Source organism: Moschus berezovskii, chromosome 22, assembly GCF_049115385.1.
Source record: "Moschus berezovskii isolate FMDL1 chromosome 22, NW_MosBer_1.0, whole genome shotgun sequence".
Taxonomy (NCBI): Eukaryota; Metazoa; Chordata; class Mammalia; order Artiodactyla; family Moschidae; genus Moschus; species Moschus berezovskii.
The window spans coordinates 12694543-12719427 of NC_142481.1; the positions used below are offsets into that span (position 1 = coordinate 12694543).

A 24885-nucleotide genomic window follows, 5' to 3' on the forward strand; every position below is an offset into this window, starting at 1 on the left:
CGGGAAGAGTCAGAACCTCCTGGTTAGTGCTCGCACGTGGGAAGCGGGGCTCCAGACCGCCACGCGACCACTGAGGGCCTCGGCGGACCTGCTCTGTCACCCCATGTTTCTGCTCCTGACCCTGCAGGGAATCAGAGATGGGGTGGGGAGGGACCCACCTTACGGAGAATGAGGTGGGAGACGGATGCGTTGGCGTCGATGATGATGGTGGACACTTTGTCGTCACGGATCTCCTTGAGCAGCGGAGTGGGGTCCCGGCTGTCATCCAGCATCCTCACAGACAGCGTCTCCTTGGAGATGAGGAAGCCACGCACCAGCTCCTCCAATCGCAGCAGGCCTGAGGGAGGGACGGGGCCCTGGGTTAGAGCCCCTCCATGTGCCCAGATGGGAGCTGCTGCTCCCTCCTCCCTGGCATGGGGTAGTTGGGGAGAAGACGCAGGGCAGCTGTCCAGAGTACAGCTGGCTCTCTTGGGGCGCTGGGCCAGGACCTCCCCTGACCTCCACACGCCAGTCTCCTGCCACCTTTCTGCCCCCAAGGGGCTGCGCCATAGGCACGCACACTTCGCACGTGCGGAGCCGCAATCTGCTCTTCTTGCCAAACCGCCAGTCTCTTGGGGTCAGTACACAAACTCCAGCCGGCCAGGCGCTCAGGCCAAAACCTTTGATGGCAGCCTGGCTTCCTTTCCGTCTCACATCAGCGCCCAATCCACCCAGGCTCGAGTTTCAAAGCTTACCCCATGGCGCCGAGCCACCATCACTGCCCTGGCCCAGGCCGCTGCCATCTCCTGCCTGTTACAATGGCCGCACCCGCCCCACATGCCGGGAGAGCCTGTTCCCCGGGCAGCAGCCAGAACTGCTGTAAGCAGGTGTGTCCCCGTCTGTTCCGAACCCTCTGACGCCTTCTCATTTGTTCAGAGTGAAGGCCAAAGTCCTCACCGCCCCCGAGGCCCCACTCCACCTGCCCACGCGTCTCATCTCCCCGACCTCATCTCCTCTCACTCACTCCCAACCATGCTGGCCTCCCTGTTCACACACACGCACATACACACACATGCACACACACATATGCATACACACCCACGCGCACACACACGCATGCACACACTCACGCACACACATGCATACACACACGCACACACCTGCATACACCCACACATGCACACACCCACATATGCACACACACGCATGCACACACACGCATGCACACACACGCATGCACACACACGCATGCACACACACACATGCCCGGTGGCCTCCGTGCTTGCTGTCCCCTCTGCCTGGAACGCTCTTCTCCAGATCCCCACTCAGCTCCCTGCCTCACCACCTTCAGATCTCTACTCAAATGTCACCTCCTTAACAAGGCCCAAGCCCACCAGCCCATTTCAAATACCAGCCCTGCCCCAGCTCTCCCAGTTCCTGTCATCTTCCTCTATTTATCCACAGGACTTTATATATATATATACACATATATACACACACACGCATATATATATACACATACATCTTTTTTTTGGCTGTGCTGTGCAACATGGGATCCCAGTTTCCCAACTAGGGATCGAACCCACAGCCCCTGCATTGGAAACTTGAGTCTTAACCACTGGACGGCCAGGGAAGTTCCTGGCAGACTGGACCACGTTCTCTCTATGTTCACCGGCTGGCTCCTCTCATTAACTCTGACAAGGGCAGGGACCCCTGGCCTGGCTCACGCACAGTCTGATCCCTAAGACCAAGAAGAATGTCTGGACCACAGCAAGTATGCAGGAAATACCTTACGAAAGAGGACTTCTTCCTGGAGGTGACTGAGCCCAGTCCTCTCTCTCTCCAGCTGCACACCCACAGGCCCACCAGCCCCCTAGCTGTCCCCACTTGACTGTCTCAAGGACACCTCAGACCCACTGCATGCCCCAGAACTGACCATCCCTTCCTTCTTGGGCAGGACCTGGTCACCATCCATGACCCCTCTGGCCTTCCCTCACAATGCTCCTCAGATCCATTCTGGCCCCTCCAGCCCCTGCCACCACTTGAGCCCTAACCAAGACCATCCCTCCTCGCCGCGGGCTCTCCCTGCCACATCTCTAATCACTCTCCAAGTCTGCTCTCCACACTGCAACCAAAGGGCCCAGAGAGCTCTTCCTGCGACACACTCCCCTGCCCGGTGCAGTTCCTTTCCCCACCCTCTATCACTGGGCTTCCCTGATGTCTCAACGGGTCAAGAATCCACCTGCAATGCAGGAGACACATCTGTGTTCCATCCCTGGGTCAGGAAGATCCCCTGGAGGAGGAAATGGCAACCCACTCCAGGACTCTTGCCTGGGAAATCCCATGGACAGAGGAGCCTGGAGGGCTACAGCCCATGGGGTCACAAAAGAGTCGGACACGACCAAGTGACTTAGCACATCGTCTTCAGGGTAAAACACAGGCCCGGAGCGATGGAGCCCCATCTCTGGGGTCCTGCCTCATTGCTTCTGCACGGGGGCATCTTTGAGCCTCCCTGGGCCTTGCCTCTGCCTTGCTTTCGACTCTACCCACGCCTTCCCTCCTCTCCCGCCTCAACTCATCCCCACCCTTCAGGTCCAGCATAGATGTCCCTTTCTCTGGGAGGCGGACTCTGAGGCTCTCAGACCAGGGTAAGATCACCGTCCGCTCAACTCCTGAGAGCTCGCATCACTCTGAAACACAACCGCTCGACCACCATGCGGTCCAGTGGCCCCGGAGCTCTGGGAAGCCAGGGACCAAGCCTCGCACTGTTCACTGAGGAAACGCCGGGACCTACAGGGGCCCTGCTCTGAGCCACGCTTAGTGACTGTCTGTGCATTAAATGGTCTCTTTGGGGGTGGGGGGGTGAGAAGCTCTATGGAACCAGAGATCTGGGTTCCTAAAGGGAAAGGGACGCGGGGACAAGGAGAGACTGTGTCTGACTCCCCCAGACCTTACAGCCAGGGGGCACTAATGACTGTGAGAGACTAGATCTCTGGGGAAGAGGAGTCTGCAGAAACAGAAAACAAAGCCTCCCGTTCTCCTCCCTCAGGGGAATTCCCTGGCGGTCCAGTGGTTAGGGCTCCGCATTCTCACCGCCAAGGGCCCAGGTTCGACCCCCGGTCAGGAAACTAAGATCCCTCGCGCCGCAAGGCATGGCCAACAGAATCGAATCAGTAAAAGTGAAATAAAAACCGTTCTCCTCCCTCACACTCAGCCTTGGCACAGATGAGGCTGGCCGAGGGGTGATTGAAGGATTCGAGGATCCGGGAGACGGCTAGGCTGACGTCCTCGTTGCTGGGGTACAAGCTGACGGACGCGAAGCGGAGGTACTGAAGGCGGGGCGTCTCCTCGGGACCCACCTTGATGTGGGGGATCTAAACAGAGACAAGCTTGTGCTTCCATCCTGCCCCCCTCCCCAGCCCTCACTCCACCCCGGGCTCCCCTCTCACCTCCTTTTCTCCACAGATATGGCTCACGGTGGAGGCAGATGCGGGGCTGGAGGAGGGCCCCAGGACAGACACAACCCCCTTGGGCAGGATCTGACACACTGTGAGGGGCAGGAGGAGATCGCAGATCAGGCACCTGCTCCCTCCTCCCTGTCCCCACCCTTGGGGACCCTTCCCTGGTCCAGGAGAGAACCCGACACTCCACATAGGGCTGCCTGACCCTCCTCCCCATGCCAGGCACCCAGAGGCCCAATCCCTGACCCAACCCATCGCAGGGGCAAAAAACAGAGACAGTCGGAGACAGGGTGACAGGGCAACAGAGGGCCAGGTCAGAGCAAGAGAGAAATGGAGAGGGGAAGAGGAGACACCAAGGACCTCCTTCTGGCTGCAAATCCAGGGTCTGCTTTCTCAGCCTTTGTCTTTCTCAACCTTTTAACCACACAAAACCTAGGGTACGGGGCTTCCCAGGCGACTAAGTGGTAAAAGAATCCACCTGCCAATGCAGGAGACACAGGAGACGCATGTTCCATCCCCGGGTCAAGAAGATCCCCTGGAGGAGGAAATGGTAACCTGCTCTAGTATTCTTGCCTGGAGAATCCCATGGACAGAGGACGCTGGTGGGCTGCAGTGCACGGGGGCGACAGCCAAGGTTCCCTCTACGCTCTAAACCCCAAACACCGCTCCTCTGTTGCCTTTACTGGCTCTCTTTCTTCCCTTTTCTTTCTCCTTATACACGTGTGCGTCTCTAGGCTGGGAGGCGGGCTAAGTCTTGTTTTCACCTGCCCCGTGCCCATCCCCATGGCAGAACTTGAACTTTCCCTCGGGGAACCACATGGTTCCCAGAACAGATTGATTCCTGACCCAGGATCAAAGAACCACATCGTCCTGGCCACAGGGATCGGTTCAGAGATGGGGACGGGCTCAAACTAGGCCATTGAGAGCCTTCCCCAGGTCCCCTGCTAAATTTATCCCTGGCTTTGCTAAACTGGAGAGATGTAAAGTTTTGACCAGTTATGGCCATCCTGACACCAGCTGGGGAGGGCATTCCTGAAAACAAAACCAACTGAGAGGAAAGTAGGGCCCAGAGATGAAGACAGAGCTCCCTGGAACATCACTTGAGTATCTGTATTAAGCCACGCCAGAAACAATCCAGGGATACCATTCGAGTACCTGGATCCAAGCAAGCCCCAAATTAATCTTTAGGTTATTTTGCTATTGTTCAGTCACCAAGTCGTGTCTGACTCTTTGCAACCCCATGGACTGCACCATGCCAGGCTCCCTTGTCCTCCACTATCTCCTGGAGGTTTGCTCAGATTCATGTTCACTGAGTCGGTGATGCTGGCTAATCGTCTCAACCTCTGCTGCCCCCTTCTCCTTTTGCCTTCAATCCTTCCCAGCATCAGGGCCTTTAGTGACATGACCTGATAAGTTGTTTTTCTTAAGTCCGCCTGAGTCAGGTTTCTGCCACCCAGCAAAGAGCACCGTAACTCAACGTCTCACTTTCCTCCAGATGCACTCCCTGCACGCCTTCCGTGTTGATGAGGGGGGGATGGGGTCACCATTCACACACCACATCCCTGGAAACGATCCTCAGCTTTGACCTTTCTCCTAATGGTCAAGTCACCAAGTCCTGTCTCTTTCTGTCCTCAGATTTTCTCACGTCTTTCCCCCTCTCTTCACCTCCCCCTCCCCTGTCCTATCTCAGGGCTGTCAACCCAGGCACTCGCCAGCCTCCTCCTCAGCTACCCAAATCTAGCCACTAAGTTCCGCTTTCATCAGCTCCCCACTCCAAACCCATCAATGACTCCCCGCTGCCTGCAGGTGAAGATGGCATCTCTCGGCCTCCTCGAGCTAACTTGTCAACCTGCCCAGCCTCACCTCCCATCACCCAGCTATACTCTAGTCTCTCACAATCCCTGCAAACAGGTCCTGAGCCCAGGTGGTCAGGCTGAGTGCAACCCCACATCGTGTTCCTTGGCTCCAAACACTCAGTCCTCCCCTCTGCCCCAGCTCCAGACTACAGGCACGTGCCCGGAACACCATCTGCCTCCACACCCTCCAATCCAGTCTCCTAATTTGTGTTCTGTGCTACTCCAGCCAAAAATGTCCAGGAGTCACTGGACCCCATTTGGCCTCTCAAAGATCTGAAACAAACATGAACAAAATAAAGGTTCTGATAAGGTCTGCAGGGAAGAAATCTAAAACTCGTTTGAAGGCCGCATCTCCCACAAGTCTGTGTCCCCAGCACGTCTGTTCAAGGGACATTCACTCAGTCTGTGAGTATTCAATACTCATGCACCCCTACTAGAGGGCTGGTTGTGTTTCACAGACTGGATCTTGAGCAATGCCTCTCTTTCTAGATCCTGTTCATGTTTCAGAGCTCAGCTTCAGGTTAGTCTTCTCCAGAACACCTTCGCTGTCCCTGCTCCTGAGGCCCCCAGCCCCACTGCCTGGGCCCCTCATTACTTAGCTCTGGGGGCTAAGCATCCCCAGCCAGTCATGAATCTTGTCTTTCAAATGAAGCCCTCGGGTCCTCCAGGGCAGCACCCATGCTGGAGCTCTCCCTGTTGCCCCACACACTCAGCAGCACCATCTCTGGGAAGAAGGAGGTAATGCAGACATGAAGGAAGGGGCAGAGGAGGCCAGAAGAGAGAATAGGGAAGGCTGAGGGAGGAATGGAGGCAGCAGCCCGGCCTGCCTCACCCCCGCACCCCGCCCAGGGCCCCGCTCACTGGTGTCCGTGGTCTCGTACTGGCTGTCCCGCTGCAGCTCAAAGATGTCCACTTCCACGCGGGCCTTGGCTGGGACCTCAATGATCCCGTTGATCTGCTCCCGGGCCAGGGCCAGGGCCAGACGTTCGCCGCGGCCACACACGGTCTGGTCGTCCAGGATGGCAGCTGAGGGAACACAGGAGTTGGGGACCGTACTCCTGGGCCCTGAGAGGAGAGGGGCTGGGCTCCTGGACTCCTTGGCTCTGAGGTAGGGCTGGAGGTGGGGTGATGAGGTCCAGACTCCTGAATCTGAGGTTGGAGAGACCTGCAATGCCGACTCCTGGGCTCAGGGGGTTGGAAGGAGCTGGGCAGGGGCTGCCAGTCTGCGACCCAGATCCCTGGGTTCCTGAGGGACCGGCCTGATCAGAGAAGAGCCCCAGGGCCCAGTGGGAGGGTCTGTGGGGAGGCGGGACGGAGGGGGGCGTTAGGGCCTCACCCATGCGCAGTGATGAGAGCACCTGGCAGCTGGGGCTGGCGAAGGCGACAATCAGCAGCAGCAGCAGCTCAGCCGGCATCTTCCTCCCCTCCTCATGGGGACGCAGCTGCCGCGGCCCCCACTCGCCACCTGCAGGGAGACCCCCCAGCCCATGGGGAGATTGCCGAAATGGGGGCTTCTGAGCCCCTCTGTGGACTGCCGGATGGGGTAGTGACCACAGAGCCTGGGACACAGTTGCTGAGCTCTGAAGGGCCCTGCCCTCATTAGAGCTGACAGTACTGAAGGCATCGCTGGGGGCGCCGAGACTCAGAGGAGACTAGCAGTGGGGTGGGGGGCGAAGTTCACAGCACCCCAGCACCGAGGGGGAGAAGCACTGATGGAGGATGTTCACAGCTACCCAAACGGGAGGGAGATATGAAAAGGATCTCAGGTAAAAGCAGATTCCAGGGACTCTCTCCACCCCAATAGGAAACCAGGAAGTGCCACCCCCCACCCAGTTCCGCCCCTGTCTCTGGGCAGGCAGCCGTTACTAAGCAACAGAAACCGGCTGGAGAGGATGCAGTGGTTGCTAGGCAACCCCATCCCAGGCCTCACTTGCCACCTTCCTGACGTCCCTGGTTCCCACAATCCCATGGGGAGAGAAGCCTGGACATCCGGGGTCTGGAGGGGAAAGTATCCGGGAGTTAAGAAACTTGGGAAGAGAAAGACACATGGAGACACACAGATGGAGACAGATGGGAAGATCCAAGGCACCTAAGGGGCTGAAAAAGAAAAAAGGAAAAAAAAAAAAGAGTAATGAGAGAGAAAGACAAAAACAGAGAGAAAGAAGAGAGGCTGGGGGAGGCAGAGATATGAGGAGATTCAGGAAAGCAGAAAGGGAAAATAGGCCAAAATATGAGGGAACAGAAGGATGATATGAAGACAAGCGAGTTGGGAGAAACAACGGAGAGAAACACTTCTCTGGCAATGGGGAGAAACCCAGAAGGAGAGCTGTAGGGAGAGGAGGACAGGACTAGGGAAGAGAAAGAAGAAGACAGAAGACAGGGAGACACGGAGACAGAGAGAGAGGGGGCAGGGCAAGGAGAGGAGGGAGGGGCAGGTAGACAAGAGGCAAATCAAGACACAGGAGGGGACTTCCCTGGCGGTCCAGTGGTTAGGCCTCCACGTTCCCAGTGTAAGGGGCGCAGGTTCAATCCCTGGAAGGGGAATTAACATTCCACATGCCAAGAAGTGTGACCAAAAAAAAGACACAGGAAGGACACAGCATAGACCACAAAGACAGAATGGAAAGGAGACACAAACCTTCTCGAGATGCCACCAGTACGCTGGATGGAAGGAGTGAATAAAGCGGGGTGGGGGGGCTCTATCTGCTGAATCGGGTGCCAAACTATGGCCCCCTACCCTGCTCTAGGGAGCTGAAGACTAGTGGGAGGCAATGGGTCTGCTTCCCACAACTGCTCCCAGTGCCCTTGCCTTCTGCAGGGGGACCACTGGGCAGGGATGAGTCTGGCCAATCGCAAGGCTCCCCCTTGTCAAGGGCTGCGTCCCATGGGAAGGGACACTTGGGTTTCCACGGGAAAGGGTTCCTGAGAGGCCTGGAGTGGGGTGATATGAGCCTGAGGGGCTCGCCACACCCCACTCATTCCCATGGGAGGAGGGCTTAGGCCGGGGAGATGGCAGAATGAGACCCACCGATGGAAGAGGCAAGCAGATGGCAACACTTACTTCACATCATCCCTTGTAGCCAGAAAAACCTAGGCCAGGGCCGCCAGAGACTCCCTGGGTCCCCGCTCTGCCGCCACCTCCCAGGTGACCTTGAACAGGTCCCTCTCTCTCAGGACCTCTGGAAAAGACGGGCTGGGGGTAGGAGGGCCTGCTGGACCCGCCTGGGGCCTCTGAACTGTAATCTGCATCGAAGGTGAAGGCCTGTCAAGGGTGCAGGATGGAAGGAGGCAGGGCGAACCCAGAAGGAGAACTCTCAGGGATGGGGCGTGCAGGGCGGGGCTAGGAGAGCGGTGCGAGTGAGGGGTCATCCTGAGCTCCAGGGGCTTCTGGGGAGGAGACCAGAAGCACAAAGACCAAGAAAGAGGCAGGGGCCAGAAGGGCAGGGACCCACAGGTGGCAGACACCGGTGGGAGCTGAAAGAGACAGTCCAGGGACTGGGCTGGGGCAGCAGATGGACACAGAGGCACAGGAAGGCACAGACAGAAAGACAAACAAGCCAAAGGGAAGTAAGTGGGGCTCAATGAGAGAGAAGGACACAGACACCACCTAGAAGTGAGACATCAAAGGGGACAGAGGGAGCGTGCAGAGAGAGGGGAGGGCAGGGACACGGGCCCAGAGACTTCAGCAGAGCCAGATAAAGATGGAAACATAGCAGCTGAGTGAGCAGAACGGGCCCTGCCAGGAGAGGAAGGCAGACAAGTGGGCAAGTGAGAACTATCCCAAAGGAGAGAGGACCAACGGGGTGAGACATAGAAAAGATGAACAGGTACAGGAACGCAGGGGAGGACAGAAATCGCCCAACTCCGCCAAGGAGGGCTAGTCGGAAACGGAGAGATGGAGAGCAAAGATCTATGAGCCACACAGCTTCTCTAGAGAAGAGGAAAGGCCAAGCGGGAGAGACAGACTCCCCACCATGGAGAGAGGAGAAAGGAGAGTCAAGGAGGGAAACTGAGGGAGGGAAGAAGAGTGAGTGACCTGGAGGGGCACGGGCAGGGGACAAGTGCCCACGCACAGAAGCATCCATGCATCCATCCATCTGCACAGAGGAGCATCCTGAAGCAGGTCAACCCTAGAGACTGCAAGCCCCAAGGCAAGCGGAGGAATGGGAACCAGAGGCCAGGTGGGGGGACGCAGAAGGGGAAGAGAGAATAGGGGGCCCAGGAGATCACCATGAAAAAGACAAAGTGGACCACAAAGCAGGGCAGTGGCTAAGGAGTGAGGGATGGAGGAGACAGGATGAGGAGTGGATCTGGGGGAAGAAAGCAGAAAGTAAGAGAAGGAAGACGGCCTCCAAGCCCAGAGGTGGAGAGAGAGGCAGACAGGTGAGCAGAGGCCCAGGCAAAGTGAACAGAGGACAGAAGGCAGTGGCGAGAGGGTGAGACAGGGCAGAGGATCCTCCCAGACAGAGAGGAGACAGGAGAGTTTTGAGAGACGGAGGGAGGGGAGGGAGATGGGGAGATCCATAGAGACACTCCAAGAAAGGGCTGGGCTCACCGCAAAGAGAATGAAGTTGGACAGAGTCAGAGAGAGGTCCAACAGACACATGAAATGGGAGATTCAAAAAACGGAGAAAGGACACTTCCAGGAGACAGAGACCGACTGGGATGGGGCCCACGGCAGGTGGAGAGGATGAGGCTCAGGGGAAAGGACAGAGAGAGACGGAAACAAGAGTGAGAGAGCACAGCCGGTCACCGCGGACCGAGGCTGGAGCGAGCTGGGGCGGAGACCAGCCAGGAGTCCTGGAGGCAGAGTGAGAACGCGAGCCAGAGCCAGATCAGCCCCTCAGGAGCCCAGAAGCTGGGGGGCTGGGGGCACAGCTGAGCTGGGTGATGAGAAGAAGGGGTGAGGAGAGGCTGAGAGGAGAGGAGGTGGGGAGATGGAGGGTGCAGGGCAGGCCCTTGGTGGGGGAGGGTGTCTGCCGGTCGGCACGATCAGGGGGAGGTGGGCCCCCCACCAGCCGGCAGTGAGCCCGGCCTTCCAGGCCCAGGCCCAGCCCGCAGCCTGCAGACACTCACGGATCCTGGTGGGACGGAGGGCTGGGCTCCCTCGAGGCCCGAGGATCGGATCGACAAGGGGGAGATGCTCCGGCGCTGGGCGGTGCGGCTGGGGCGGGGGGAGAGGGCAGTCCACAGGGCCCCCTCCCCCGCCTCCGGCGGTGGCCCCCAACTGATCCCAAACAGGGGGCTCTTCGGGGGGCAGGGAGGAAGGACAGGTGGAAGAGGGCGGGCCAGGGAGGGGAGGAAGGGGAAAGGAGAAAATGGAGGAGGGAAGGGGAGCAAGGAGAGGGGGAAGGCGGGAGGAAGGTGAAAACGCAAGGGAGGGGGCACAGGCAGAGCCGGGGGAGGGGGAAGCCGGCCCGGGCAAGGGCCCCCGCCCCCTCCCCTAGCCGGGCCGGCCTGGGGGGGCCACGGGGGGCGAGGACTGGGTGGCGACAAGGAGGCCGGCCATCAGGAGAGGTGGGGGAGGGGAGGGCTGGGTGGGGGGGAGGGGGCCACCCCTTCCCCCCTCCCCCCTGGAGCCCCGGGCCGGCCCTGGAAGAGGAGGCTGGGGCCTGGAGTCCTCAAACCCTCAGCCCGCGCCGGGAAAGCATGCTGGGGGCGGGGAGAGGCGGAGGAGTGGAGGGGCTGGGGGAGGAGGGGGTGCTGGGAGACCCCGAGAAGAGCCGCCGCCGACGAGCCGGGCAGGAGAGGTGGAGAGACCGAGAAGGAGAGGAGGAGGGAGGGGAGGAGGGAGAGGAGCAGGTGGAGGAGGAAGGCGGAGGAGGGTGGGGTGTCCCGGGGGCGCCCAGCGCAGGGCCTCGGCGGGAGGCCCTGGCCACGGACTCCTGGTCCCTTGCGAGGAGCAGCCGCCGGCTCCGGGCTCCCAGCTGGGCCTCCCTCCCCGCCGCCGCCGCCGCCGCCGCCGCCGCCGCCACTTCTCCCCTCGGAGGCCGCCGCCTGCCTGCCAGCCTGCCGCCCGCGCTGGGTCCTGGAGCGCAGAGGGGCGGGGGGGAGAGAGGAGGGAGGGAGGGAGGGAGACGGGGAGGAGAGCGGGCAGGAGGAAGGGAGGGAGGCAGGCGGAGATTGAGAGAGGGAGAGATCGGAGGGAGGGGAGTCGGGGGAGGGGGAGCCCGTTGGTCTGGGCTGGGGGCCCCCGCGAGGAGAATGCTGATGAGGGCAAGGCGCTGCATTGGACAGAGGGCCCACCCCTCGGGCCACCTCCTCCGCCACACCATGCCACCGCCCTGGCCGTGCAGCCCTTGGGCACAGGCGCCCACAGGAGACAGAGACTGAGAGGCAGGGAGACCTGGGGAGAAGGCCGTGCAGCCGGGGGAGAGGGCTCCGGAGATGAAGGAAAATGCAGAGAAACGGCAAGACAGCCATCAAGAGCCACAGAGGTGGACCAGGATCCTCAAAGCCCACAAGGACAAGGACAGGAAGAAGCCCAGCGCAAAGAAAGGGCCGTCGAAACAAGGGAGCAAACCGCAGAGACAAGGGCAGCTGGTGGACCCAGAGAACCCCTCGTGAAGAGGGGGACAGAGGGAAGCTTGTGAGCTGAGGCCCTCGGGCACAGAAGGCATGGGGAGTGGTCCGGGGTGACCAGAGAAGAGGCCCACAGACTCCGGAACAAGGATGCACATCACAGAGACGGAGGAGGGCCAGGGAAAGGGGGGGCAGGTCATGGACCTGGAGGGAGGCCCACAGGGACCAGACAACCCAGAAAGGCAGAATGAGGACACAAAAGACCCGCTGAGGCAGGAGCAGCGGGGTGTGGGGAAAAGGGAGTAGCCCCCAGAAATAGAAGTAGCCCCCATGGAGATGCAGGGATGGGTGGTGAGTAGGGGAATTCTCCATAAAGCAGAGAAATCCCAGGGACCTGAGTGGGTGGGGAGGAAAGCCACCCACCCGAGCATAGAGGCAGTGGGAAAGGGCAGGAAGCTGGAGGGCAGAGCCCACAGAAGTGGGAGACTCCCTCCCTCCCGGAGAGAGCTGAGCAGGGCAGGGGGATGGCAGAGAGAAGCAGAGACAGGAGTGGGGGTGGGTGGTGCACGGCTGGATGGGGGGTGAAATTTGGGGGGAAAGAACATGACAGTTGGCGCTGAAGGCTGAGTCCGTGACTCACCACCACCCCCAAGGCTCGTGATGGGGAGGAGACACTAACGCACTCACGTGCAGCCCCCAGCACACGTGACCGCATGCCTCGCGAGAAGGCAGACAGTCGGCACGTGGCAACTCTCCCATCGGCCTGGCACAGAAGTCCCTCTGCAGCTGGCATGTGGGGTGGCCCCAACATACATCTGACACGCATATTTGACCCTGAAGGACCTCTGACTTTGCATACCCCTCCTCACGTGATTTAAGGAACTCCCAACACCCACTCTCAGCTCCAGCTAGGTCTGAAAGCCCAGATTTACAGTGGCCTCTAGGCCATTGCTTATGCAGGGACCCCAGCATAGAATGATATTCTGTCTAAGCTGATCCTGTCCCAGATGCCCTAGTCCTGTGCCACCACCTCCAGAAAAACTGATGCAGGCCTCAGCTTACTCCTGCGTCATCTGAAATGAAGGGATCTAGTCAATCCAGATAAACTGGGAATTTCAAGCTGAAGGTATAAGCAGAAAGATAAATCAAGCTGGACCCTTCCATTTTCAAGTGGGGAAAGGAGGCCTCTGCAAGAGTGAGAATCTGCCCAAGAGCATGGAACCCCAAAGGCTGAGTCTAGCTTCCAGGTTATCTGGTTCCAGCCCCTGGTGATTTCACCCTGAAGGCAATAATGCATTCATGCAGACTTCTCAGATGGCGCTAGTGGTAAAGAACTCACCTGCCAGTGCAGGAGATGTAAGAGACGTTGGTTGGTTCAATTCCTGGTTTGGGAAGACCCCCTGGAGGAGGTGCATGGCAACCCACTCCAGTATCTTGCCTGGGAAATCCCATGGACAGAGGAGCCTGATGGGCTACAGTCCATGGGTCACAAAAGAGTCCGATACGACTTAGTGACTAAACAATAACCACCTAGGGTTCATCCAACATCCCTTCTACCCTGAATCCACAGCCAAGGTTCCTTCTGTGCTCTACACCCCAAACACCATTCCTCTGTTGCATTTACGGGCTCCCTTTCTTCCCTTTTCTTTCTCCTTATACATGCATGTATCTCCAGGCTGGGAGGCGGGCAGAGTGTTGTTTTCACCTGCCCAGTGCCCATCCCGATGACAGAACTTGAACTTTCCCTCAGAGAACCACATGGTTCCCAGAAATGATTGATTCCTGACCCAGGATCAAAGAACCACATCATCCTGGCACAGGGATCGGTTCAGAGATGGGGACGGGCTCAAAGTAGGCCATTGAGAGCCTTCTCCATAGGGTGGCAGAGTCAGACACGACTAAGTGACTTAGCATGCATGCAATGCATTCATCCATTTGGTATGATGCTCTGGATGTCCCATCTGAGTGGGAGCTAAGAGTGTAGATCTTGGAGTGAACTCCTGGGTTAGAATCCTGGTTGTGTCTCTTCCTAATGATGAGACATGTTCTTTAATTTCTCTGAGCCTCACTTTCTCTGTAGAGTGAGAACATTAGTTCCTCCCTCCTTTCTAGACTTATTGAGAGGATTATGTTGGAAAATGCATGGAAAGCAGAGCATAGGGACTTCCCTGGTGGTCTAGTGGTTAAGACTCAATGCTTCCAATGCATGGGGTATGAGTTCTATCCCTAGGTTGGAAACTAAGCTCCTGCATGCTACACGGCCAAAATAAATTGTTTAAAAAAGGAAGCACTTGAGATCCTAATAAAAATAACTCTTACACAACTTTTTTGATTCAAATTTTTAAAAATTTTTATTATATTTACAATGTTGTTGATTTTTGCTGTACAGCAAAGTGATTCAGATATACATATATATGCTTTAATATTCTTAACATTTATTTTATTATTACATATTCAGCTATGTTGGGTTTTAGTTGCAGCATGCAGGATCTTTCGTTTGCGGCACATGGACTCTATAGCTGTGGTGCATGGGCTTAGGTGCCCCGAGGTGTGTGGGATCTTAACTCCCTGACCAGGGATTGAACCTGCATCCCCTGCATTGGAAGGCAGATTCTTGACCACTGGACCACCAGGGAAGTACCCTCATATTCTTTTCCACTATGGTTTATCACAGGATATTGAATAGAATTCCCTGTGCTACACAGTAGGTCCTTGTTGCTTATCCATCCTATATATAATAGTTTTTATCTGCTAATTCCAAGCTCCCAATCTTTCACTCCCCCACCCCACCTGCGTGGCAACCACAGGTCTGTTCTCTGTATCTGTGAGCCTGTTTGCTTCATGGATACCTTCAGTTGTGTCATGTTTTAGATTCTATGTATATCATATGGCATTTGTCTTCCTCTTAGTTCACTTACTATGATAAACTCTAATTCCATACATATTGCTGCAAATTGACATTATTTCATTTTTATGGCTGAGTAGCATTCCATTCTGTATATATACCACATCTTCTTTATCCATTCATCTGTTGATGGACATTTAGCAATGGGGGGAGGGGAAACAATTAGAACAATTGAATCTCTTGCAGGTCCCCTCCTGTCTTTGGGGAGTAGAGTACCTCTGGCAACATACTGCAGTGCTGGGTGGGGGGCAACTTGCTTCCAAGGCCCTGAGGGCCATCCATAAGAGGATGTGAGTAGGCCAGAGCTCCTCAAACATATGGGGATCCCAGCCTTCCTGAGCTTCTGGGACATCAGCATGGAAAAAGAGCACCCTAGAAGAAAGTGGAATACAGTCCAGACACTTCAGGGTCACCACCTTCAGGGTCTCACCCAGGTTGTCTTTCAGGTCATCTACCCCTACACACTTCGTTTCTTCAAATGGAACTGCCAGAGCTAGCTGGCCCGGCCTGAGACCTTAGTGACTCTTCAGTATGGGAGGTGGAGGCGGGGGCCAGATTTCCCAAAAGGTAGAAATTCAGACCTCTGGCCTGGGCTAGAGGAAGCCTGGGGGTATCATGGCAGGGAGAGAAGGGGCCCAGGAGATTCCCATTGCCATCTCCTCTGTCCTGGCTCTGAAAGCCTTGATAATGAAGGCAGGAACGTCACTGTCCTGGACTTGGTTTACTTTGAAATTCTCCTGGACCAGAGCCTGAGTTGAAAGGAGTTTGGGGGAAAATGAGGATCCATCTGGATACCTTCCCCACCCCCACAGTAATTTCTTTCCTGCCTCCTTCCTGTCATTCCTCAGTGACCTGAGAGAGAGGCCCTCCCTGCCATCCAAGATCAGTCCGTGTCCTCTGTCCCCCTCCTTTATTTTCTTTACAACTACTGTCACTGGCTGTCTACAGCTACTTGTGTACCTGATCTTTTCTTTTCTTAAAATATTTATTTTTGGCTGCACTTGGCCTTGCTGTATATGGGCTTTCTCTAGTTGTAGGGAGCGGGGCTACTCTCTATTTGCAGTACACAGGCTTCTCTTTGTGGTAGCTTCTCTTGGGGCAGAGCACAGGCTCAGTAGTTGTCCTCTGGCCTACCTGCCCCGATGAATGTGGGACATTCTCAGATCAGGAATGCAACGGGTGTCTCCTGCACTGACAGGCAGATTCTTAACCACTGGATGAGCCACCAGGGAAGCCCTGAACCTGATACTTTTATATTCTCAGAAATTAAAATCCAGGTGGGCACAGACTTTTCCTGTTCCTTCTCTATCCCTACAAAGATTAACCTTGACTTGGCATACTGCAGCCGCTTATTAAATATTCATGATAGGAAACAAAACAAATGCCCCTCCTGGATCTTACTGTTTCTCCAACTACCATTTCTTCCCTTATCCTTCAGATCTTTCTTGTTCGCCCAGATTCCCTATCCGTGCTTTTCCTCCAACATTTCTTCCTCCTCCTCCTCTGAAGGGTCCCTCGGTTTTCCTTCCCTTCTTTCTGCCTTTATTCTTCTCTAACAAAGTAAGTCTAGCGCCTTGATTTCCCCTTTTTCTCCTTCCATGCAATTGGTGTTACAGCTTCCCCTTCCCGCTGACCAAAGTTTCACTCTCTCCCTTCGGTCTTCAGGGATTCCTAAGCTTCAGCTCCCCCGCCTCCGCCGCGTTCCTGGTGTCTGTGCCTCAATTTCCCCTACTTTCCCCTTGGAGAACAACCCGCCTCCCGCCCCGCGGCCCCAAGATGGCGCCAGAAGCGTCGCTCCGCCGCCTGACGTCATCGCACCGCCCTCCCTTCTCGAGCCGTCAAGAGGGGTCGAGGAGGAGGTGGAGGAGGAACATCCTTCAGAGGGCGTAAGGAGGCGGGCCCTATCAGTCGGGGGCGGGCCAGTGAGAAAACATCGCCGGAAGATTGGTTGGGTGCTGCGGAGGGAGCCCAACGCCCGATACTATTGGTCCAGGGCTCGGAGACGGAAGCGTCGATTGGCCCAACGGCAGAGGCCAGACGGACGATGATTGGGCGCACTAGGCCAACCGCACGGCGGCCAAGGAGGAAGGTGGGAGGGGCGTTGCTGCGGGCGATCGGGGGCGAGAGCGAGGCTGCGGAGCAGGCGAGAGGTGACGGCGGGAGCTAGAGAGGGCGCAGCGCTAGGGTGGCCGCGCAGGGGGAGCTGCGGCCCGGGTCCGCGTCCGACCCCTGGGCGTGCGAGACGGCGGAGGCGGGTACGTGCGAGCGGGCGCATGAAGGGCCGGCCGGGCTCCCCACCCTGCCCGCGCGGCCTTCTCTCGCCTCCTCGCCTGCGCACTAAGGACCGGAGCGGGGGCGCGCGCCGGGAGGTGGGGCGGAGCGGTACCAACGGGCCGCGGGGTGCGCGGGAGATCGGGCCCGGGCGGCGGGTGGGAAGGGGGCGAGAGTCGTGGAAAGGGCTGAGTGAGGAGGGACGGGGCTCGGGCTGGACGTTATCGGGGACTTGGGTGGGAAGGGAGGCGTTCGAGTGTGCCCGGGAGGGTCTCTAAGGCTCCAGGGAGTACGCGGCTAAGGGCTTGGCGGTGGGACAACCCAGGACGAAGGCTGGACGGTTAGAGGACAGCTGGGTGCCCGGGGAGGGGTTCCGGCCCTGAGAACGGAGGTGGTTAAGTTGACGTAAAGCGAAAATCTAGTTATGCCTGGAGAGTTAGGCTCATGAGTTAGGTCTTCTGTGTGAAAAGACACCAGGAAATGGATATGCCTAGAGGGGAGATTTAGAGCTCAGGGGAGGTGGAGGTCCCAGGGTGAAGGGTGGGGATGAGTTACATTAATGTGAAGAGTTAAACCAAAGTATGTGGGGAGGGAGGGCGAGCGGGGAGCGTTGGGCACTCTTGGAATGGGTTGAGAGCCCTGAGAATGGGTCTCGGTGTAAAGAAGTTTTATGTTATATGAAACTGTGGTCTTCGTGTTTATAGAATAACTTGAGAAGTCTTTTTGGAAAGTACCAGGAATTAGGTCAAGGTGAAGAGTAAGACTTGGGGGTCCCTGGAGGGTTTTGGGGTGGTGAGAGCGATCTGGGTGTCTAGGGTGGGGCAGGGGGTCTGGGTAGCCCCAGGGTTAATAGGCTGATGAGAGGGGCTTGGGTGTTAGGAAGGAGGATCTAGATGGCTGTCAGGGTTCGGGTGCTGGTGCAGGGTTGAGGTATTCTTAATGAGATTTGGACAGTGGGAGGAGTAAGTGGGAAAGGAATCTAAGCCATTATGAAGGGTAGTCTGGATATTATTATGTGTGGGGTCTTTTTGCAGGAAAGAGGAATTTGGGTATCAAGAGGGGATCTGAGCATCCCTAGAGTGGGTTAGGGTGGGGTTGGGTCTTTCTGCGGATAAGAGGGGCTTAGATTGATAGGAAGAAGGGTGTCTGGGCATCCCTAGAATGGGTTAGGGTGGGAAGAAGGGGGTCTTTCTGCAAGGAAGAAAAGGTAATGTGTGTGGGGGGAGGGAGTCTGTCCCTGGAATGGATTAGGGTGAGGGTGGGTCTTTTTTAAAGAAGGATCTGGGTATCCCAAGAATAAGTTAGGGTGGGAAGGGTCTTTTTTTGTGAAGAAGACTATGTGGAGAGAGGTTCTGGGACTCCCTCAATTGTCCAGGGTGGTTGTCCATGAAGAAGGGGGGCTTAAGTCAGTATGAAGAGGGGGCTAGGCACCCCAGAGGGACTTAGAATTGTAGATGAGGTCTCAGTGCACAGAAGCGGTAGATGATTCATGCGAAGAGTGTCTGGGTGCTCTGGAGACATGAGTTAGGGTGGTGGAGGGGTCTAAGTGTGAAGAAAGTTCTGGCTGTCTTTTGTGAAGATGAGTCTAGAAGTTCTGGGTGGGCTGTTAGGGTTGTGGGAGAGGGCCTTAATGTGTAGAGGGAGTTAAGTAATTTGAAGAGAGGGACCTGGGAATCGTGGGAAAGTGGTTAAGGTGGGCAAGGTCTGGGTGTGGAGAAGGGTTAGGCCAATGTGAGAAAAGTTTATTGATGTGAGGAACCTGGGCACCAGAGGGAGAAAGTTAGTGGCTGATGGGCTATGTGCAGGGGGCGGGGTTGAACCATGAAAAGGTGCTGAAAGTGGCGGGCATTGGGACAGTTTGAGTGGTTGGGGTGTAAGAGAGAACCTGGGGGTGGAAGCAGAGGAGGGGCGAGATGTGAGAAGTGGGTGGCCCAGGCCTGTGTGAGGACTCTCCTGGGCATCTGGGGTAGGGATGGGGTAGTGTGTCGGTAAGGAGTCAGTAGAGGAAGCATTGACTCAAAGAGGTTCTTTTGTGGTAGGTTGGGGCCTTGGGCCAGCTGTGGCGCAGGAGAATGAGAGATTCAACAGGTTGCAAGGATGTGGTGGTGGGAGTTTAATGCGTGTTGATTCAGAGATGAGATTTAGGTAGATTGACTGGGAAGGGACTAGGGGAAAGGTTTTGTGCTTGGTATTCTTGTGTGTTCAGGAGAGGAAGGGTTGTTAGGGAGTGGGATGGGGGTGGAAATATGGAAGCAGAAAGTTAGAGGGGAGATTGATCTAGGGTTTTGGTAGAGGAGTGATAAAGGGACAGAATTGTCCCTGGGAAGGACTGAAGAAGCAGTGACTTAGGCATGATTTGTCCCCACATCTCCCAGCCCAGGGTGTTGCCACCGTCATGACTGAGGAGTCAGAGGAAACGGTCCTGTACATTGAGCACCGCTATGTCTGCTCTGAGTGCAACCAACTCTATGGATCCCTGGAGGAGGTGCTCATGCATCAGAACTCCCACGTGCCCCAGCAGCACTTTGAGCTGGTGGGTGTGGCTGACCCTGGAGTCACTGTGGCCGCAGAGGCAGCTTCTAGCACGGGCCTCTATCAGACCCTCGTCCAGGAGAGCCAGTACCAGTGCTTGGAGTGTGGGCAGCTGCTCATGTCACCCAGCCAGCTCCTGGAGCACCAGGAGCTGCACCTGAAGATGATGGCGCCCCAGGAGGCAGTGCCAGCTGAGCCGCCACCCAAGGTGCCTGCCCTGAGCTCCAGTACCATCCACTATGAGTGTGTGGATTGCAAGGCTCTCTTTGCCAGCCAGGAGCTCTGGCTGAACCACCGGCAGACGCACCTCCGGGCCACTCCCACCAAGCCTCCGACTCCAGTTGTCCTGGGGTCCCCAGTTGTCGTGGGGTCCCCTGTGGGCCAGACCCGCGTGGCTGTGGAGCACTCGTACCGCAAAGCGGAAGAGGGCGGGGAGGGGGCAGCTGTCCCGTCTGCCGCTGCCACCCCCACTGAGGTGGTGACCGAGGTGGAGTTGCTCCTCTACAAGTGTTCAGAGTGCTCGCAGCTCTTCCAGCTGCCGGCCGACTTCCTGGAGCATCAGGCCACCCACTTCCCTGCTCCCGCCCCGGAGTCTGAGGAGCCCGCCTTGCAGCAGGAGACTCTGACCCCAGCGCCGGCGGAGGTGCCTGTGTCTCAGCCTGAGCCCGTGCCCTCCTCTGACCACAGTTATGAGCTGCGCAACGGGGAAGCCCTCGGGCGCGATCGCAGGGGGCGCAGAGCGCGGAGGAACAACAGCGGAGAGCCAGGCGGGGCAGCCACCCAGGAGCTCTTTTGCTCAGCCTGTGATCAGCTCTTTCTCTCACCTCACCAGCTACAGCAGCACCTGCGGAGTCACCGGGAGGGTGTCTTCAAGTGCCCCCTGTGCAGTCGTGTCTTCCCCAGCCCTTCCAGTCTGGACCAGCACCTTGGAGACCACAGCAGTGAGTCTCATTTCCTGTGCGTGGACTGTGGCCTGGCCTTTGGCACGGAGGCCCTCCTCCTGGCCCACCGGCGAGCCCACACCCCCAATCCTCTGCATTCGTGTCCATGTGGAAAGACCTTTGTCAACCTCACCAAATTCCTGTATCACCGGCGTACCCACGGGGTTGGGGGTGTCCCTCTGCCCACAACACCAGTCCCCCCGGAGGAGCCTGTCCTTGGCTTTCCTGAGCCAGCCCCAGCAGAGACTGGAGAGCCGGAGGCCCCGGAGCCCCCCGCAGCCGAGGAGAGCTCAGCCGAACCCGCCGCCCCAGGCACCTATCGCTGCCTCCTATGCAGTCGCGAGTTTGGCAAGGCGCTGCAGCTGACCCGGCACCAGCGTTTTGTGCACCGGCTGGAACGGCGCCATAAGTGTAGCATCTGCGGCAAAATGTTCAAGAAGAAATCGCACGTGCGTAACCACCTGCGCACGCACACGGGCGAGCGGCCCTTCCCCTGCCCGGACTGCTCCAAGCCCTTTAACTCGCCCGCCAACCTGGCCCGCCACCGCCTCACACACACAGGGGAGCGGCCCTACCGCTGTGGGGACTGCGGCAAGGCCTTCACCCAGAGCTCCACGCTGAGGCAGCACCGTCTGGTGCATGCCCAGCACTTTCCGTACCGCTGCCAGGAGTGCGGGGTGCGCTTTCACCGGCCCTACCGCCTGCTCATGCACCGCTACCACCACACGGGCGAGTACCCCTACAAGTGTCGCGAGTGCCCCCGCTCCTTCCTGCTGCGCCGGCTGCTGGAGGTGCACCAGCTGGTGGCCCACGCCGGGCGCCAGCCCCACCGCTGCTCGTCCTGTGGCGCTGCCTTCCCCTCCTCGCTGCGGCTGCGGGAGCACCGCTGTGCGGCTGCGGCCGCCCAGGCCCCGCGGCGCTTCGAGTGCGGCACGTGTGGCAAGAAAGTGGGCTCGGCCGCTCGGCTGCAGGCGCACGAGGCCGCACACGCGGCGGCTGGGCCAGGGGAGGTCCTGGCTAAGGAGCCGCCGGCCCCGCGGGCCCCGCGGGCTACGCGCACACCCGTTGCCTCCCCGACGACCCTTGGGAGTGCGGCCCCCGCGGCCCCTGCGGCCCCGGTCCGACGTCGCGGCCTGGAGTGCAGCGAGTGCAAGAAGCTGTTCAGCACGGAGACGTCGCTGCAGGTGCACCGGCGCATCCACACCGGTGAGCGGCCGTACCCATGCCCGGACTGTGGCAAGGCCTTCCGTCAGAGCACCCACCTGAAGGACCACCGCCGCCTGCACACCGGTGAGCGGCCGTTCGCCTGTGAAGTGTGTGGCAAGGCCTTTGCCATCTCCATGCGCTTGGCAGAACATCGCCGCATCCACACAGGCGAACGGCCCTACTCGTGCCCCGACTGTGGCAAGAGCTACCGCTCCTTCTCCAACCTGTGGAAGCACCGCAAGACCCACCAGCAGCAGCACCAGGCAGCTGTACGGCAGCAGCTGGCAGAGGCCGAAGCTGCCGTCGGCCTGGCTGTGATGGAGACTGCAGTGGAAGCTCTGCCCCTGGTGGAGGCCATTGAGATCTACCCTCTGGCTGAGGCTGAGGGGGTCCAGATCAGTGGCTGACCGCACCTCGTTTCCCTCTTCAGCACCACCAGGCCCGGTTGCTGAAGGACCTCCACCATCCCCTTAGGTCTCTGTACATTCTGTGCCCCTTTCCACTCCTCTCAACTGCCATGTAAGTTCTGTAACTGGATTTGTCTTCTGAGGGGGGTGCTCTAGGGTCCTTGATATGAATAAAGGTGGGCCCCCCCACACCTGATAGCACTGGTGGCCCCAAGGTAAAACAGTCAATAAAGACTGAGTGGACATTTACGTGCTTTTGTCTGGCCTGACCGTGTGGGATGGTGGAACTTGGGCACTTGAGCCCCCAGGTTCTTGAGACTGACTTGTCATGGCTGCATCCCCAGTGCCTAAAGCATAGCCTGGCAAGCAGTGGAGCTCAGTAAACGGGAACCCAGAACCTAAGAGGAGGACTTCAGTCTGTGAGCTCTCGGAGCAGGGACTTCCCTCTGGTCATAGGTAGGGGCAGTGTGGTTCTCTGACCACTAGAGGTCCCCAAAGCCCCATGGAAAAACTTGAAGCTGTTTCTGCTGGGGGGCAGGAACCTTTAGGAAAGTCTTCAGGCTGTTCTTACCACCCTGTTGCCCCTACTCTGGCCTGATGTGAGCGGTCTCCTCCAAGGCCATTTGTTCTTACCATGGACCCCTGAGGGCAAATGCACATTTTGGAAAGGTATGATCTCGGGGGCAGTAGAGGAGGTAGCTTCTGGGACAAGATCCAGCTGTGGGGCTGGAGAAGATGAACAGTTTCTGGGGGTAGGAATGTGCTCTGACACCTACCTGGAGTTAGCCAACAGTTGCTTGTGGTGGTGGGAGAGGTGGTTGGGGTGGCTGGCTGATGTTTGAATGCCTAATTTGTCTCAAGTGTTTTCCTACATTTTTTGGAATCTTCACCGTGGTCCTGTGAAGAGAACATTTTGTAGGAAAGGAATCTGAAGTCAAAAGTAGTGAGGAGACTTACCCAAGGTCATTCAGCCCACACAGGGCAGAGCTTGAATTTCAGCGTAGTTTCATTTGACTTAATCACCTCTGTGGTTTCCTCTACATTCTGCTGCCTTCTGTATCCTTGAGGGGGAGGGCGGTGGAGAAGAGAGATGGTGAGTGTGACTGGAAGTGCCTGGTTTCTATGCTAGTCTTTGTGTCTGAGAGCCACACCAAGAAAACTAACAGCCCCACCCCCAGGGTTACTCCAGTCTTTTTGTTAGGATTCTTGTTGGAACCCTACTGAATGAGAGGTAAAGGGAAGCTCTTTGCGTTGAAACCAGTGAAAAGGGAGGCCTAAGAGCTGCCCCCTCAGCCTCTCCATTGCTCTTGATTGACTCCCTTCAGCAATCCTGTAGACCTCTGTGGTCACTACAGCTTAGGCTTAGGCTTCATTTTTTAAAAAGGTAAAGCTCTCAGGCCTTTGATATCTTGAAAGCTCCTAATGAAGAATAGCACTTATCTGTTAAGCCGTTGTTTTCGACCAGAGCGTGTTGATTGTGGGCTCCATCTTTTAGTAACCTCACACCCTACAGAAAGGACTAGAACCATCTTAGCCCAGCATGCTGCTGCTACTGCTGCTGCTAAGTCACTTCAGTCGTGCCCGACTCTGTGCGACCCCAAAGACGGCAGCCCACCAGGCTCCCCCGTCCCTGGGATTCTCCAGGCAAGAACACTGGAGTGGGTTGCCATTTCCTTCTCCCTAGAGCCCCTTAATCCACAAGATTCATTCTCAAACTGCTTGCTTTCAAGAAGAGTTGTAACATCGAGAAAGTCATGTCAAATAAATACATAGAACAATTAGAGGATTTCTCTTTGCAAAACCAGATAAAAATCAGGCTGGATCAAGGGACAGGAATGGAGGGAAAAACCCTGAGGGTTCTGGTTGACTCCATAATAAAGATGCTTTCAGCAGAGAAGCAAGCTCTGTGACAGTGCAGGGGGCAGGGGTCTCCCTCTATTGTGGTTCCTTTCTAGAGCCTCTAGTGAGAACTTTTTTAAGACTCCATTCTTGAGAAAACCTTATGTGCACAAACGTGTTTATGAACAAGAATCATTGTTCACCCCAGTGAAACTGGAATCCAGAGTCTTCAGTTGGACCACGGTCCTAAGGAAGATGCACTAATCAAACCCTTGTTGGATGCTGGAGTTTTAGTTGGACAGACAACGGCTCTTGAACTTTATGTTTGAGAATTTCCCCAGAGATTTGGATCCAGCAACTTGGCTTGATGAGACCTAGGAATCTGCATTTTGAACACAGCAATTTTGGTGGTGACTTGAAGACCCCAAGAAGAACCTTGCGTTGCCAGATTTTTTAGTTAGAGGTAGAAGCTGCTTCAGCAGAGCACTCAAGAGAACAGAATGGTGGTCTTCTAGTGACAACGTGTTCTTCAAGACGTGTGAGGTCCAAGGATGACTACAGGGGAGGCTGCCTGGAGCAATTGAGCACATTTACGGGGCCACAAGTGGATGCCGCCAAGTTCAGCTCTGGCGTGCTCTTGCATGTGCCATCTCTGATTGTCACAGACTGGCCTGGGAGACAGAGTCCTTTTGGGTCTATATGGTTCTGAATGCATCCCCCTACGGGCAGAGGACTGGAACAAAAGACCTGTCTTCCAGCCCAAGCCACTCTCCCATCTCTACTGACTTGGCTTGAGAGGTGGAGAAGCACTTTTCTTTTCTGTCTTGCCAAAACAGTGCAGTACTGGTAATTTTTTTTTGGCTGCACCATGTTGTCTGCGGGATTCTAGTTCCCTTACCAGGGATGGGACTTGTGCCTCCCTGCAGTGGAAGTGCAGAGCATAGAGTCCTAACCCCTGGACCATCA

At 56.9% G+C, this 24885-nt stretch overlaps 2 protein-coding genes across 5 annotated transcripts in view; one reads left to right on the top strand and one right to left on the bottom strand.

The window, feature by feature from the left end:
• Positions 1-10504, bottom strand: part of GRIK5 (glutamate ionotropic receptor kainate type subunit 5) — a 62492-nt gene extending 51988 nt beyond the window's left edge. For all 3 annotated transcript variants that reach the window (XM_055412055.2, XM_055412054.2, XM_055412053.2), the window contains exons 1-6: positions 10373-10504; positions 6633-6761; positions 6158-6322; positions 3429-3526; positions 3188-3353; positions 159-337 (exon numbers count right to left, since the gene is read on the bottom strand). In XM_055412055.2, coding sequence (XP_055268030.1) covers positions 159-337; positions 3188-3353; positions 3429-3526; positions 6158-6322; positions 6633-6711 — 687 coding nt within the window. In that variant the 5' untranslated portion in view covers positions 6712-6761; positions 10373-10504. The remainder of the gene's footprint in view (positions 1-158; positions 338-3187; positions 3354-3428; positions 3527-6157; positions 6323-6632; positions 6762-10372) is intronic.
• Positions 10505-16767: 6263 nt separating this feature from the next.
• On the top strand, positions 16768-22329 carry ZNF574 (zinc finger protein 574). 2 transcript variants are annotated; one of them, XM_055412057.2, is made up of 2 exons: positions 16768-16873; positions 19370-22329. In XM_055412057.2, the coding sequence occupies exons 1-2, from the start codon at positions 16768-16770 to the stop codon at positions 22078-22080; spliced, it is 2817 nt and encodes a 938-aa protein (XP_055268032.2). In that variant the 3' UTR covers positions 22081-22329. The 2 variants fall into 2 exon arrangements, with proteins under 2 accessions (XP_055268032.2, XP_055268031.1); XM_055412056.2 differs by having other exon boundaries at positions 16840-16978.
• The last annotated feature ends 2556 nt before the right edge of the window (positions 22330-24885 follow it).